This window comes from Mustelus asterias, chromosome 14 (assembly GCF_964213995.1).
Source record: "Mustelus asterias chromosome 14, sMusAst1.hap1.1, whole genome shotgun sequence".
NCBI lineage: Eukaryota > Metazoa > Chordata > Chondrichthyes > Carcharhiniformes > Triakidae > Mustelus > Mustelus asterias.
The window spans coordinates 10,338,240-10,355,572 of record NC_135814.1 but is presented as its reverse complement, the minus strand read 5'-3'; the positions used below and the strand labels follow the sequence as shown (position 1 = coordinate 10,355,572).

Sequence of the window (17,333 nt, the reverse complement as noted above, 5' to 3'; positions counted from 1 at the left end):
ACTTACTAATCAAACCAATTACATTTTCCTCCAAATCATTTATATTACAAATAGCAAAGGTCCCAGCGCTGATCCCTGAGGAACGCCACTTGTCACAGCCCTCCATTCAGAAATGCACCCTTCCACTACTACCCTATGTCTTCTATGACTGAGCCAGTTCTGCATCCACTTTGCCAGCTCCCCTCTGATCCCATGCGACTTCACCTTCTGCACCAGTATGCCATGAGGGGCCTCGTCAAAGGCCTTACTAAAGTCCATGTAGACAACATCCACTGCCCTACCCTCAATCATCTTCGTCACTTCCTCGGAAAACTCGATCAAGTTAGTGAGACACTTCACAAAACCATGTTGTCTCTCGCTAATACGTCCACTTACTTCCAAGTGAGAGTAAATCTTGTCAAAGAATCCTCTCCAATAATTTCCCTACCACTGATGTAAGGCTCACTGGCCTGTAATTACCTGGATTATTCTTGCTAACCTTCTTAATCAAAAGGAACTACATTGGCTATTCACCAATCCTCTGGGAGCTCCCCTGTAAGAGTTTTAACAGCACCAGGTTAAAGTCCAACAGGTTTATTTGGTAGCAAACACCATTAGCTTTCGGAGCGCTGCTCCTTCGTCAGATGGAGTGGAAATGTGCTCTCAAACAGGGCACAGAGACAGCAGTCACGGGCATTCAGCCTCTGATCTTCAGGCAAGCGTTCTCCAAGGCGGCCTTCACGACACACGACAGCGCAGAGTCGCTGAGCAGAAACTGATAGCCAAGTTCCGCACACATGAGGACGGCCTAAACCGGGATGTTGGATTTATGTCACATTATCAGTAACCCCCACAGCTTGCCTCCTGGACTTGCAGGCTGTCCTGTCTGGAGACAATACACATCTCTTTAACCTGTGCTTCATGCTCCCTCCACCCACATTGTCTGTATCTTTAAGATCTGGCTGGTTGTAGGGATTCGCATTCTAATCAGTATTCTGTAACTGGATTTCTGTGTCTCTGTGCCCTGTTTGAGAGCACATTTCCACTCCATCTGACGAAGGAGCAGCGCTCCGAAAGCTAATGGTGTTTGCTACCAAATAAACCTGTTGGACTTTAACCTGGTGTTGTTAAAACTCTTACTGTGTTCACCCCAGTCCAACACCAGCATCTCCACATCATGACCTCCCCTGTAGCCAGTGAGGATACAAAGATTTCTCTCAAGGCCCCAGCAATTTCCTCCCTTGCCTCTCTTAGTATTCTGGGATATATCCCATCAGGCCCCGGGGACTCGCCAACTTTAATGTTTTTCAAGGACTCCAATACCACCAGCTTTTTGATCTCAACATGACTCAAACCATCTACACACCCTTTCCCAGACTCATTATCCATCAAATCCTTCTCTTTGGTGTATACTGACGGAAAGTACTCATTTAATACCTCACCCATTTCCTCTGGCTCCATGCATAGATTCCTTCCCGTCCTTGAATGGGCCAACCCTCTTGCTCTTTATAAACGTTTAAAAGACTTGGGGTTTTCCTTAATCCTGCTGGTCAATGGCTTTTTGTGACCCCTTTTAGCCCTACTTACTCTTTGCTTAAGTTTCTTTCTACTTTCCTTGTATTTCACACTTGCTTCGTATGTTCCCAGCCTCCGAGCCTTGACAAATGCTTCCTTTTTCTAGGCTCACAATATCTCTCGTTATCCAAGGTTCCCAAAACTTGCCATACTTATCCTCATCCTTACAGGAATGTGCCAGTCCCGAATTCCTATCAACTTACACTTGAAAGCCTCCCACATGCCAGATATTGATTTGCCCTCAAACATCTGCCCCCAATCTACATTCTTCAGTTCCTGCCTAATATTTTTGTAATTAGCCTTGCCCCAATTTAGCACCTTCACTTCAGGGCTACACTTATCTTTATCGATCAGTACCTTAAAGCTTACTTAAAAGCTTAAAAAAACGATTAAACATTAAACGTGTTTGCTCATTTATCTGTTTTCCATTTTTCAAATTTTATTCAAAGCAATTCCCGATTTTCTTAGTCTAAAAAACACATTAATGGAAAAAATAAACCAGGTGGACACTTCAGAGCAATGTTGGTGGAGTACTATATTGTTGAGTGCAGATTTTCTGAGGAGACATGATTGAAAGAGACCTGTTCAGGTAGGCCCAAAGGACAAAAGATAGCACAGCATTAGTCACCGGTGGGGGGTGTACACATTAGAAAGCTTTCACTGGCTGGGAAATACTTTGGCACTTCCAGATTGAAAGTCATTTTTTGAACTGAAGAGGAATTATTGGCTTCAAAGACACAAGCACAGGACCTCAGTGCTCCAAGGCAGCAGCCCACTATCAACCTCTCAAGGGCATTGGGGATGGCAATAAATGCTGGCCTAGCCAGAGACATCCACATCCCATCAATAAATCAAAAGTCAATAGCTTACCCTGCACTCATGGCAACCTAGAGACGTACCAAAGCAGAAATGCATATAGCACCTTTCACAAATTTAATGACATCCCAAAGCTTTACATCCAATTAAGTCATTTTGATGTAGGTATTGCTATATTGTAGGAAATATGGCATCTAATAATCACACAGCCAACTCTATGCAGTAGCATAGATAGATCTTTTCTCCCAAGCCCTTGCTTTATCTGGATAAAAAGCAAATTACTGCGGATGCTGGAATCTGAAACCAAAAGAGAAAATTCTGGAAAATCTCAACAGGTCTGGCAGGAGAGAAAAGAGCTGACGTTTCAAGTCCAGATGACCCTTCTGGCTTTCATCTAGACTTGAAACCTCAGTTCTTCTCTCTCCTTACAGATGCTGCCAGACCTGCTGAGATTTTCCAACATTTTCTCTTTTGGCCTCTGCTTTATCTGGAGACTTCTCGCTTCTCTTTCTAGTCTCAAATTTTAAAAAAATCATTACCCCTCGGCGCAGACTAGTCGAGTTCATTTTTGTCTGTTCCTGTAAAGTGCAGGAAATCACATATGGTTTGCAGCCAAGAACTTCAGACACACAAAAATTCCAACACGGTCAGACAGCTTTGGATCCCCAGTGCAGCTTGCACCGACAGTGGACAACTTACAGCCCAATTGGTTGATGCCAGCTTTCTCCCATCTCCTCTTCATCCAACCCCATCAGCATATCCTCCTGTTCCCTTTCCCCCTGATGTGTATCTTTATTCTTTTTCAGTTCTCTGCCTGAAGGCAGATCCAACCCTCAACCCCACCATGGGTAAGGAAAGGAGGCAAGTCCCAAATCCAGCCCAGCCACAAGAGGGAAAATCGAACCCTGTGCCATTGACACCAATCTGACCCACACTGACCATCCAGCCAACTAGCACCCACTGAGTCAGGATTGCTCTGGCAACATAGCTTAACATGAAAGCTATAGCCTGCAGCTAGTTATGGCAGAGGTGAAGTATATATAGCTTTCCCCTGAAATGCATCCATGCTACGCAACTTAATTATTCTGGAAGCAAAGTGTTTCACATTTTCCCCACTTCCTGGGTAAAAATATCCCTCCCGAATTTCATATTGGGTTCGTACCAGTGACTCATTCTAGCTCTGGATACGCATGGAAATGTTTTCCTTTTTTCACCCCCCCCTCTAACAGAATGAAAATTTTCCAATGTCAATAATCTTGTCAATTAGGATCAGGTTTGTGGTGTATAGTTCCATGCCCCTTCACAGACAGAAAACATCTCAATCTGGGCAGGCCTCAAAGCCAGTGATTAGAAACAAAACTCACTGCAGGGTCCAGATCACCACATATCTAAAAAGGGTGCTAAAAGTTCAGGCTGGACATGGCGGTGAAGGAAATAATAGAGAGGCCTGGACTAGAAGCAGATGGACTGCAGCGGTTTGGGAAGGCATCTCACCACCACCACTATCGCGAGGCAATTAGGAAGAGGCAACAAATGCTGCCCTTGCCAGTGACACTGGTATCTCACGAAAGATTAATTTTCAAAAGCCCGCGTCATGATAGTTTAAAATCAGACTACTTTCGAAGTCATTATTAGATTGGAAGGGTTGCAAAAATGCAGCTAGCTGCCCAACATCTTTCAAAGGAATTCTGCCATCCTTGCCCAATCTAGCCTATATTTGCGACCCCAGTGCCCCAACAAGCATGGTGACTTGATTAAAACCTGAAGATGCTGCAAATACACAGCAAGCTAGGCAGCGTCTGGGGAGTGAAACAAGAGTTAATGTTTCACAGTGGAGCAAAAGGTTATTGAATAGAAACGTTAATAGCTCCTCTTAGAACATAGAACATAGAACAGTACAGCACAGAACAGGCCCTTCGGCCCACGATGTTGTGCCGAGCTTTATCTGAAACCAAGATCAAGCTATCCCACTCCCTATCATCCTGGTGTGCTCCATGTGCCTATCCAATAACCGCTTAAATGTTTCTAAAGTGTCTGACTCCACTATCACTGCAGGCAGTCCATTCCACACCCCAACCACTCTCTGCGTAAAGAACCTACCTCTGATATCCGTCCTGTATCTCCCACCACGAACCCTATAGTTATGCCCCCTTGTAATAGCTCCATCCACCCGAGGAAATAGTCTTTGAACGTTCACTCTATCTATCCCCTTCATCATTTTATACACCTCTATTAAGTCTCCCCTCAGCCTCCTCCGCTCCAGAGAGAATAGCCCTAGCTCCCTCAACCTTTCCTCATATGACCTACCCTCCAAACCATGGCAGCATCCTGGTAAATCTCCTCTGCACTCCTTCCAGCGCTTCCACATCCTTCCTATAGTGAGGTGACCAGAACTGCACACAATATTCCAAATGTGGTCTCACCAAGGTCCTGTACAGTTGCAGCATAACCCCACGGCTCTTAAACTCCAACCCCCTGTTAATAAAAGCTAACACACTACAGGCCTTCTTCACAGCTCTATCCACTTGAGTGGCAACCTTTAGAGATCTGTGGATATGGACCCCAAGATCTCTCTGTTCCTCCACAGTCTTCAGAACCCTACCTTTGACCCTGTAATCCACATTTAAATTTGTCCTACCAAAATGAATCACCTCACATTTATCAGGGTTAAACTCCATTTGCCATTTTTCAGCCCAGCTTTGCATCCTATCTATGTCTCTTTGCAGCCTACAACAGCCCTCCACCTCATCCACTACTCCACCAATCTTGGTGTCATCAGCAAATTTACTGATCCACCCTTCAGCCCCCTCCTCTAAGTCATCTTCCCACATTCTCCCCAGCCTCCTGACTATTTGCAGCATATTAAGTGGTTATTTTGGTTTCCAGCTACCATTAAGCTTGCCAACCCTTCAGGATTGGCCTGGAGTCTCCAGGAATTAGAACATCAAATCTCCACAACATCAGTGCGCAACATTAAGGATTGCTCATTTTTTGAGCATTTCTCTTGACCGCGGTCAAGTGTCATCCAGCTGGGTCATGAATCTTTTTGCTTTCCAATTGCCATGGGAAGTGCGACACAATGATGGATGTGTTCACTGACTAATGACATGGGCATTGAGGGGGGAGGGGGGGTGGCGGGGGGGGAGAGAGAGAGAAAGCCGTGTGACAAAACCTCCAGGAATACATTTAATCACAGTTGGCAACCCTAACCACCATAGTATTTTGAACAAAGAACAATACAGCACAGGAACAGGCCCTTCGGCCCTCCAAGCCCGCGCCGCTCCCTGGTCCAAACGAGACCATTCTTTTGTATCCCTCCATTCCCACTCCGTTCATGTGGCTATCTAGATAAGTCTTAAACGTTCCCAGTGTGTCCGCCTCCACCACCTTGCCCGGCAGCGCATTCCAGGCCCCCACCACCCTCTGCGTAAAATACGTCCTTCTGATATCCGTGTTAAACCTCCCCCTCCCTCACCTTGAACCTATGATCCCTCGTGAACGTCACCACCGATCTGGGAAAAAGCTTCCCACCGTTCACCCTATCTATGCCTTTCATAATTTTATACACCTCTATTAGGTCACCCCTCATCCTCCATCTTTCCAGTGAGAGCAACCCCAGTTTACCCAATCTCTCCTCATAACTAAGCCCTTCCATACCAGGCAACAACCTGGTAAACCTCCTCTGCACTCTCTCTAAAGCCTCCACGTCCTTCTGGTAGTGTGGCGACCAGAACTGGGCGCAGTATTCCAAATGCGGCCGAAACAACATTCTATACAACTGCAACATCAGACCCCAACTTTTATACTCTATGCCCCGTCCTATAAAGGCAAGCATGCCATATGCCTTCTTCACTACCTTCTCCACCTGTGACGTCACCTTCAAGGATCTGTGGACTTGCACACCCCGGTCCCTCTGCGTATCTACACCTTTATGGTTCTGCCATTTATCGTATAGCTCCCCCCTACGTTAGCTCTACCAAAATGCATCACTTCGCATTTATCTGGATCGAACTCCATCTGCCATTTCTTTGCCCAAATTTCCAGCCTATATCCTTCTGTAGCCTCTGACAATGTTCCTCACTATCTGCAAGTCCAGCCATTTTCGTGTCGTCCGCAAACTTACTGATCACCCCAGTTACACCTTCTTCCAGATCGTTTATATAAATCACAAACAGCAGAGGTCCCAATACAGAACCCTGCGGAACACCACTAGTCACAGGCATCCAGCCGGAAAAAGACCCTTCCACTACCACCCTCTGTCTTCTGTGACCAAGCCAGTTCTCCACCCATCTAGCCACCTCCCCCTTTATCCCATGAGATCCAACCTTTTGCACCAACCTACCATGAGGGACTTTGTCAAATGCTTTACTAAAGTCCATATAGACGACATCCACAGCCCTTCCCTCATCAACCATTCTAGTCACTTCTTCAAAAAACTCCACCAGGTTAGTGAGGCATGACCTCCCTCTCACAAAACCATGCTGACTATCGTTAATGAGTTTATTCCTTTCTAAATGCGCATACATCCTATCTCTAAGAATCCTCTCCAACAACTTCCCTACCACGGACGTCAAGCTCACCGACCTATAATTTCCCGGGTTATCCTTCCTACCCTTCTTAAATAACGGGACCACATTAGCGATCCTCCAGTCCTCTGGGACCTCACCTGTGTCCAGTGACTAGACAAAGATTTGCGTCAGAGGCCCAGCGATTTCATCTCTCACCTCCCTGAGCAGCCTGGGATAGATTCCATCAGGCCCTGGGGATTTATCTAGATTTGCTCTTCAATTAGCAGCTGGCTGTCAAGCATCCTCAAACAGCCAAGCAAGTCACTCAGCTGTGAAAAAATACCACAAAGAGCAAGGGCTCTTGTTGGAGTCTATCACCAAGTTTCTTGGGGCAACACGGGATGGGAAATAAATGCTTGTCTTGCAAAGCTACATCTAGAGACTGATTTTAAAAACAAAAAAAAACTGTTGCAGGACCTAAGTCAGCTAGTGTTACTGCTGTTCCTTCAATTGGCCTTCATAGCAAGAGGATTTGAGTATAGGATTAAGGATTTCTTGCTGCAGTTATACAGGGCTTTGATGAGGCCACACCTTGAGTATTGTGTGCAGTTTTGGTCTCCTAGTCTTGAGGAAGGAAATTCTTAGGATTGAGGGAGTCCAGCGAAGGTTCACCAGACTGATTCCCGAAATGGCAGGACTGACATATGAAGAGAGACTGGATAGACTGGGCTTGTACTCACTGGAATTTCGAAGAATGAGGGGGGATCTCGTAGAAACAAAATCCTGATGGGACTAGACAGGCTTGATGCGGGAAGAATGTTCCTGATGTCAGGGAAGTCTGGAGCTAGGGGGTCACAGTCCAAGAATAAGGGGTAAGCCATTCAGGACCGAGATGAGGAAGAACATCACTCAGTTGTGAACCTGTAGAATTCTCTATCACAGAAAACTGTTGGGGCCAGTTTGTTAGATATTTTCAAGAGGGAGCTGGACATGGCACTTGCAGCTAAAGAGATCAGGGGGTATGGAAAGCAGGAGTGAGATACTGAAAGTGCATGATCAGCCATGACATATTTAATAGTGGTGCAGGCTCGAAAGGCCAAATGGTCTACTCCTGCATCTATTTTCTATGTTTACGTTTCTATGGGCTTGGTGGTTGAACAGCACAAGGATAAAGAACTTTGTTAAAAAGAGTAATAAAAAATCCTGGCTGTAAAGCCCTCCCTCTACTTGCACCCCAACCACTGGTCGGGTACTGGCTTATCCAGCTTTCCATGGTCCAGTGATCACTTTCTCCTCCTCCTCAACTACTCCCAACCCGCCCAACAGAGCAGGTTAACACTCAAGACGATTCCCAATGAGCTGGGAAGGAATCAACAGAAGCAACAAGCATCTAGTCACAGTCCAAGTTTACAACAGTTTCAACAATAGGCTTCATAGAGATTGGAGCAGAATTTCCTGAAAATGAGGCTTCTGTTAAACATCAACTTGCTTTCAACTCAGCATGATTAACATTAATCAGTGAAATGACCTCAACAAACTCCAAACGTGGGCACAAATATCAAACGACCTGCACAAAACCATAGGACTGGAACTGGCTTGCTTTTTTTTCCCCAGGTCTGTTAAGGGTCTTTGCTCACTATTGCACCGCAAAATATATATTTCCTGTGGAGACAGGAAAAGAAACAAAATTGGTTCATCTATAATCTCAGACACAAAGGACGGAGCTGCACCGCCTGCCATGAGCTGCAGCTTTTGGAGTGTTCAAGATGGAGACACAAAGAGCTTAAAGCATCGATCACAGCACAAACAGGTGGATGGTAAAGCACAGCCACAGATACACCACACCAAGGCAAAAAAGGGAACAACGTGGTCACCTGATTTCGGAGCAGGTTGGACTGAGCAACGATATGCGCCACAAGTTTCCCCTGGCACCACTGAGGTGCAGCTTTCTCAAGCAACGAGACAGGCTAGGGAGGAGAATAAACACAAAAAAAAGCACACAGAAAGATTACAGCAAGAGCAACAGCTTGGTAAATTGGGGTTGAGGGAGGTGGGGGGGGGGGTGAGAAAGAGGGAGCAGGGTACAAGAAGGGGAGGGGGTGGAACAACATTGTATTAATCAACAGCACCGAGCCACAGATACACCAGCTTCTCGTAGACTTCCCAGCAACACAATTAAACAAGAGCAGGTCAGCTGCAAAGAATAGTTAATAAGACAGAAGAGCAGTTAGTCACAATAAGTTACCAATCTCAACAATGCAACACATTTAGCATGTGGCTGCAAAGTGCAGACTCCCCAGATGACCCACACGAGCAAGCTGACAGTGCGCTTAGTTGGGAGGAGAGGCGACCAGGGCATAAACTTGAGAACACAAGGTGAGTGGATTTGCAGACAAGTCTCATGTGGTGCAAGCAGTCAGGATTGGCTTTAGTCCAGGATTCACATGTAGAGGTTTGACCACCAGCTAGAGCCATTTGTTACTGTGTTCCAGACAACAAGGAGGGCTTGGGTGGGCAGGGGGTGGCGTGTAAAAGAAAGAGAAAAAAAGTTTGCATTCAGTTTTATACAACAGGTTAGTAGCAGTAACAAATCTCTAAACACAGTCAGCCTCTTGCTCCAATGGGACAGTTTCTGCACTGCACACTTTGGGGAGTCCCAATGGGACAAGACAGTATGTTGAAGGAGGCTCTTGCACCCCTGTCTCTCTGGGGCATTTGGTAGCCAGAACTGCACTGCCACTTTTGACTTGTGCGTTTCCCCACGCTGCCAACCCTGCGCCCCAACCACAAAAATCTATTTCCCATTGATGAAAATGCAGAAATACTTTGGTGCTTGTACACAATCCTGCAGCGATGCAAGTGACAGCAGTTTTGAAAAAGGGCCAGAAGACAGAACCTTCATATTTGGAATCTTATAACTCTACTGACTCAGTAATGAGTCTGAAAATATTCTGGTTTGATCAGAATTTCTTCCAGTCCTGAAGATGGCAACTTCGGAAATATGGTTCCTTCACACAAATGGATCTTTCCTTACACGATCAGCAAGTACTGGCAGATACCCCCCAATTCTATCTGGACCCCAACATCCACACACATGAATCTTGCTGAAGGGATCGATCCCTGGAGAGATATGCAGTGGAGCAGCCTCGGGCTGTTTTTCCATTTCCCCAGAGGGCAGACTACGCAGTTTTTAAAAACTGTCATTCTTCTGGCAAGCAGCTTCTCGGGGTCTTTGAACAACACACGCCAGCTGTCAAGAGTATCATGTGTCACCAACATGCATTTTAATCTTCCACTGGGAGTGGAGGGGTGGAAATGAGAGCACATCAGCTCCAACAATATTTCCCAGCCAGAAGCACAGTCACTGAAATACAAGAAAAAGCTGGGGGGCAGAGGGAACAGAAGATGCAGCCAATAGTTCCTAAAAAAAATGTCAAAACAAGATTTCATTTCAATATTGCATTCTCAGATTCAAAATAATTGATAAACGCAAGGAAATATTTTCACCCAAAAGGTAGTTGGAGTTTGGAATGAACTTCCCGAGGAGACGATGGAGGCAGGATCAATTGGGAATTGGATTGTGCAATGTCCCAACTATGTTAGTGGATTATAAACAAAAAGAAAAAGTATGGTTTGCCCACATAGATCCAAAGTAATACACAACAGGTGTATTTTAGGAGCTCTTGCCTGTACAGAGTACAAACTGAAACTAAAACAGCAACCTGCGCAACATCCTAATGACATCATCATCAAATCATGTGACTGGCTCTTAAAGCAATCTGCAACTGCTTAAATATATAACAGATTGCTATCCGAACAGAAATAATGTGCAGAGTTACGTGGATAAGGCAGGGGAGAGGGACTAGGTAAACTGCTATCAGAGCTTGTGTAAACTCGTCAGGCCAAATGGTCACCTTCTACACTAAAGATTGTGATTCCTTTTGCTGAAAAACAAAAAAAAATTGGAATTGGTTAAATTCTCATTTTGGAAGGTTGGGAAAAGAGGGGTAAAAGTATATGTTCTTAAAATTCAATTCTCTCCACAGACGTTCTGTACACAAGGACTTGTGTACTTTCCATATAGAGATGCAACACGGTTGAATGCAGATTAAAACTTCGTCCTCACTTTCATACTATGTACATTCAAGATCGCGGTTAACAAGTCACATATATAACCCACCTCCTTCAAGTCAAAACACAGCCCCACAAGCACGTTCATCCAACAAGACGATGGTTGCACTGCATATTAATACAGGGAGATGGTGGCATTGTGGTAATGCATTAGTAATCCAGAAGCTCAAGCCTAATGCACTGGAGTCATGGGTTCAAATCCCACCACAGCAGCTGGAGGAATTTAAATTGAATTAACACAATGTGCAACTGAAAACTAGTTTCAGTAATGGTGACCATGGAACTATGATTGTCATAGAATCATAGAAACCCTACAGTGCAGGTGGTGGTCATTCGGCCCATCAAGTCTGCATCGACAACAATCCCACCCAGGCCTTATCCCTATCACTCCATATATTTACCCCGCTAATCCCTCTAACCTACGCATCCCAGGACACTAAAGAGCAATTTAGCACGGCCAATCCCTCTAGCCTGCACATCTTATTGTCGTAAAAACCCTTCTGGTTCAGTCATGTCCTTTAGGGACGGAAACCTGCCATCCATACCCAATCTGGTCGACATGGGACTCCAAACCTTCAACAACATGGTTGACTGTCTGAAATGGTCTAGCAAGTCATTCAACAAATGCTGGCCTTGCCAGAGATGCTGACACGCCATGAAAGAATAAAGAAACACCTTCATCTACCTACCTCTGTTCCACAACCCTTAATATGCTTGCCTATTTCAACATCAATCGCAAGTCTTTAAATTTCTATTTGCCCAGCTTTATTGGGGAGGGAGTTCCAGATTTCCATTCTTCATATTATGATAACGGGGGGGCATTGCCTGCAACATTAATGCAATGTGAACTGGACAGGGAGGTGTTGTGGCACTGTGGATAGCATCCCTACCTCTGAGCAAGAAGCTCTAGGTTTGAGTTCCACCCTAGCACTTAATGATCAAGGAACGTTGTTAATGCAGCCAAACAGATTATCGACCAGCAAATCCTTATAAGAATAATAGGGTGGCATGGTGGCACAGCGGTTAGCACTGCTGTCTCAGCGCCAGGGACCCAGGCTTGGGTCACTGTGTGTGGAGTTTGCACATTCTCCCCATTGTCTGTGTATTTCCTCTGGGTGCTCCAATTTTCTCCCAAAGATGTGCAGTTAGGTGGATTGGCCATGCTAAATTGCCCCTTAGTGTCACGGGGACTAGCTAGGATAAATGCATGGGTGTTGTGGTCAATGCAGCCTCGATGGGCAGAATAGCCTCCTTCTGCACTCTATGATTTTAAATGGTAGGCAGCGTTGGAGAGAATCCCGAACAGCCACACATGGAAAGAACGTTGAAGCTTCTTACCATCACTATCCATAGATTCATAACCCAGACTGAGTGAACTTTAACACATCACCACTCAACACAACAGCATAGAGAAACCAAGGTGGCCTCTCCTCCCCATCCCTCCTGGCGATGGTTACAAGAATCTCCATATTCAGACATTTATTTGCATCAGTTCTACCCATTGGTACAGTGCAATCAAGATTTAGGCCCCCCTGGTAAATTTTGAGCAATATATCAGGGTGAGTATTTACTCAGAGGGTGGTGGTGATCTGGAATGCACTGCCTGGGAGGGTGGTGGAGGCCGGATGCCTCATATCCTTCAAAAAAGTAACCGGATGAGTACTTGGCACGCCATAACATTCAAGGCTACGGGCCAAGTCCTGGCAAGTGGGATTAGGTGGGCAGATCAGGGCATTTTATGCGTCGGCGCAGACTCGATGGGCCGATTCTGCACGTAGACTTCTGTGATTCTGAGTAACTTTGAATGTCAATATTCATGTGGAATTGCAATCATCGAGTTTCACGATTTCTCTCTGGAACAGTAAACCAAGTCACTCAAAGTTTTAGGATTTGATGTGCAAATCAGCCATGATCTAACAATGGCAGAACAGACTTGGAGGGTTGACCAACTCATTGCTCATCTACCAAATTATAAACTTCATTTACATAGTGCCATGAAATGTCGCAAAAATATTCTACGTCATTACACAAGAGTACAGTCATTAAGAATTTGACAGATGAATTGAAACAGACTGGCACCATTGCGCAAGCAACACTTCAGAGCGAAAATCTCAAGAGCTGCCAGCCAAGCACGACAGGTTAGGACTAGAGTCCATTTCTACTGCAAACTACATAAGAACGGAAGTTTGTCAAATGCATTCTCAGGATTATCCAGTAACAGCATTTCCTGGAGTGAAAGGAAACAGAGGAAAATTAGCTTGGGTATACGACTCTTTTGGAAAGACCAGACCAATGCAAGGAGGGAGGATTTTGCGTTTTAGCAACACTGTTTGCTGGGCAAAAAATTCATTATCAAAATGGCAGATGACATTTCAATTTTTAAGTGTCAACCCATTAAGGTGATCTCCAAGGATCTGTCAATTTGTAGCCAATCAACACAAGCAAAGTGTTGGCAATGCAGAGCAATATAAATCACTGCAGTTCCATCAGAGCACTCCTTGGTGTCTCAGGCACATCACTATAACCAGTCATGTCATTATCAAATACTTTCCCATCCTCATTTCTGGTCATCATAGTTAAAACTTCAGCAAATGCTTCCATCCCTGTGCAATATAAATAAGCATTTCCAGTTAACAAGTGAATTAACCATTTTATCAAATCTTGCACACATCACCTACCACAAAACTGGGTACTGGACAGGCGAGGGTGGCTGAGAAATTGAGGGTGACAGACAGGAAGGTCAGTAACTGTAGGACTCACATTCAAGATATGTAACAGAAGGGAGATTTTTTTTAAAATTGAACAGATTTGCCATCACCTTGAATGCCTGCAAAAAGATAACTTTAAAAGAGGAATTGGATAAATACTTGAAAAAGGATGGAAGTTGGCCTAATTGAATTGATCAGAAGACCAGCACAGGCACGACAAGCCAAATTGCCTCCTTCCGAATGAATACGCAACATATTTACCTTGGCTATTTTTACATCATCTTTCTTTTTTGCACCTTGGAGAGATTCGTAATGATGCCTTGCACTGTCGTAGTCAACAAGCTTCCTGCCACGTTTCGCAATGCGAGTCTACACAAGAAATGCAGTTGGTAAAATGGAGCGTCACAAAAAGATTTCACTTGTCAAGGTGAATAGGCACAATCCTTTCCATATTGATGCTTACCTGTATCTCACTATTCAATGACAATCAATACAACTAGTTACACATTTAAAGTAACGCGCAGGAGTGAGAAAGAACATCAGCTGGCATGGGCAGCAGAGAAAAGAGACTGTGGGTGTTTCGTCAGTTACCCAAGTCAGATGCGGGCGGGCAGGAAACAGTCTCTCGTTAAAAAGAGCCATGTAAAAAAAAATCTGGGAGATTAGTCCTGTTGTGGTCGGGGAGGGAGAAGAATCATTGGAGCGGGCTTTACTGTCAGTGGCGGCTTTGGAAAATGCTCCAAAGACTGAGGGTACAGCCTGGAGATGATCACTCACCACACAGCTAGACAGGAAAGTATGTAGCTGAAATCACTGTGGACTGCAATTCCACGGGGAGTGCGAGCTTTCGGAGCGCTGCTCCTTCATCACTCACCTGAGGAAGGAGCAGCACTCCGAAAGCTTGCAATACCAAATAAACCGGTTGGACTTTAACCTGGTGTTGAGAGACTTATTACTGTGCCCATCCCAGTCCAACGCCAACATCTCCACATCATGGGGAGTGCAATATGAGATTAAGTATAAGCAACCTTTCCCCTTTCACACAAGTTGGGGATGCAAAAAGAATATAGTGCCGTAACTAGTGCTTTGTCATTTGTTACTGTAAAAGTTTTAAATGTGAAAATTTGTCACATCATCCTTTGCAGTTTTCAACTGGTAGTTCAAATTTGTTTAAACACAATCAGTCTCAACAGGGATAACAACAATGTCCTCCCTCCTAACTAGTGCTCAACCAGAATATTTGTAACCCAATTTCTTCTCCTTCAACATTGCAAATTAGAAGCTTCATCATTGCCTAAATAAATATGTAGGAACTGTTCCATAAAAATGTAACCCAGTAACCTACAAACACCTTTGAAATATTTCACAGCAACACAATTTAAAGAAAATGTCAAAACCATTTACAATTTCATCAATAATCAATACACATTTGAGAGTGTTAGTCACGTATTAAAAAGTGGGGATAATGAATCTTGTTCATTCACTAATTTGACTCACTTTGATATCTGGAAATTGGCCGAGATAAGTATCTAGTGTCAAGAGAGCTTGATCCACCAGCTTCTGGTGATAGTCAGTCCAGAGAAGGTCACCATCCTGAAATTAAACAGACAGGATTTGTGCAAAAATGAGAAATGCTTGCAAAGCACAAATTAGCTGAGAAGAACAGAACACGAGAATGGTGAGCAGGCCACATTAAGCCTATTCCACCATTCCTGACTGAATTTCCACCTCGACGGCACTTTATTGTAGAAATAAAATATTGTAGAAGTATAAATAGTCAAAAGTTTCAAGATTTTAGGTGTCCAGATCACTAACAACCTGTCCTGGTGCCCCCATGCTGACACTATAATTAAGCCCACCAACACCTCTACTTTCTCAGAAGACTAAGGAAATTTGGCATGTCAACTACGACTCTCACCAACTTTTACAGATACACCACAGAAAGCATTCTTTCTGGTTGTATCACAGCTTGGTATGGCTCTTGCTCTGACCAAGACCGCAAGAAACTACAAAAGGTCGTGAATGTAGCCCAATCCATCACGCAAGCCAGCCTCCCATCCATTGACACTGTCTATACTACCTGCTGCCTCAGCAAAGCGGCCAGCATAATTAAGGACCCCACGCATCCCGGACATTCTCTCTTCCACCTTCTTCCGTCGGGAAAAAAATACAAATGTCTGAGGTCACATACCAACCGAGTCAAGAACAGCTTCTTCCCTGCTGCCATCAGACTTTTGAATGCACCTACCTCGCATTAAGTTGATCTTTCTCTGCACCCTAGCTATGACTGTAACACTACATTCTGCACTTGCTCCTTTCCTTCTCTAGGAATGGTATGCTTTGTCTGTATAGCGTGCAAGAAAATACTTTTCACTGTAAAGTTTATTTATTAGTCACAAGCAGGCTTACATTAACACTGCAATGAAGTTACTGTGAAATTCCCTTAGTCATCACCGTCCGGCGCCTGTTCGGGTCAATGCACCTAACCAGCACGTCTTTCAGACTGGGAGGAAACTGGATCACCTGGAGGAAACCCATGCTGACAGGGGGAGAATGTACAGACTCCATAGAGACAGTGGCCCAAGCTGAGAATCGAACCCGGGTGCCTGGCGCTGTGAGGCCGCTGTGCTGCCCATGTATACTAATACATGTGACAATAATACATTAAATTATTGCTCTATCCCTTGACTCATGTGCCCAAAAATCTGTTGCAAAAGAACTTTCTCATCTTAGTCCCAAATGACTGGCCCCTTATTCTGAGACTACGGCCCCTAGTTTTAGATTCCCCAACCAGGGGAAAAATAGACTCTCGGTATTTACCCTGAAAAGTGCTCTCAGAACTTTGTTTCAACAAGATTCTCATTCTTAAGAACTCAAGGGAAATAGCAAAGTAGTTTTATTTCTCCTCCACTTGTAAGATAAGTCATAACAGGACAAGGAGGATTACACAGCCAAAATTAGTTGCATGAGCAGGTACACAAACAAATCTGTTCCTAAAAGTGCTTAAACCAGCTGTCATTTTAAACAAGATAATAGCTTATTCAGAGGTAAATACAGATGTCAGTCCCTGCGTTTTATTTTCATACTGATTCCTATAGATTGGTGCTGAAGACAGACAGGGCAAAGCTCAAGGCTGTCCCTTAACTCAAGATGGAGATGTGGGGGGAAGCAAGTGGCATGAAAGCATGCAAAGATGAAAAAAAAGCACCTAACCTCTGCAATCGAATGAATATCTTCTCTGCCAACCCAGTCTGGCTCATAAATCTCCTCCAGCAATTCGGACAGCTTCTTGGTGGCTTCATGCATAGCTTTAGAACAAAATTTAAATTTGCAGGTCAGTTATATTTCAGCCACTTAGAACATCAGATTAGAAATAGGAGCAGTAGACCATTTGGCTCTTCAATCTTGCTCCACCACTGAATAGGATCATGGCTGATCTTCTAACTCTTGCTTCTTGCCTATCCCCATATCCCAGGATTCCCTTCTAGTCACCAAACATCTGTCTTGCATTTACTCAACTGAGCACTGACAATTCTCTGCAGTAGAGAATTCCATAGCTTCACATTTTTTTTCCGATCCTAAATGACGGACCCCTAATAGTTACCTTATGTTCAAG

At 44.5% G+C, this 17,333-nt stretch overlaps 1 protein-coding gene across 12 annotated transcripts in view; it reads right to left on the bottom strand.

Annotated features, from left to right (window-relative positions):
- Nucleotides 1-17,333, bottom strand: part of bin1a (bridging integrator 1a) — a 132,118-nt gene that overhangs the window by 47,633 nt on the left and 67,152 nt on the right. For 6 of the 12 annotated variants that reach the window (XM_078227865.1, XM_078227866.1, XM_078227870.1 and 3 more), the window contains exons 4-7: nucleotides 16,931-17,025; nucleotides 15,215-15,310; nucleotides 13,979-14,086; nucleotides 8,753-8,845 (exon numbers count right to left, since the gene is read on the bottom strand). In XM_078227865.1, coding sequence (XP_078083991.1) covers nucleotides 8,753-8,845; nucleotides 13,979-14,086; nucleotides 15,215-15,310; nucleotides 16,931-17,025 — 392 coding nt within the window. The remainder of the gene's footprint in view (nucleotides 1-8,752; nucleotides 8,846-13,978; nucleotides 14,087-15,214; nucleotides 15,311-16,930; nucleotides 17,026-17,333) is intronic. The other 6 variants (XM_078227867.1, XM_078227868.1, XM_078227873.1 and 3 more) reach the window with 1 other exon arrangement.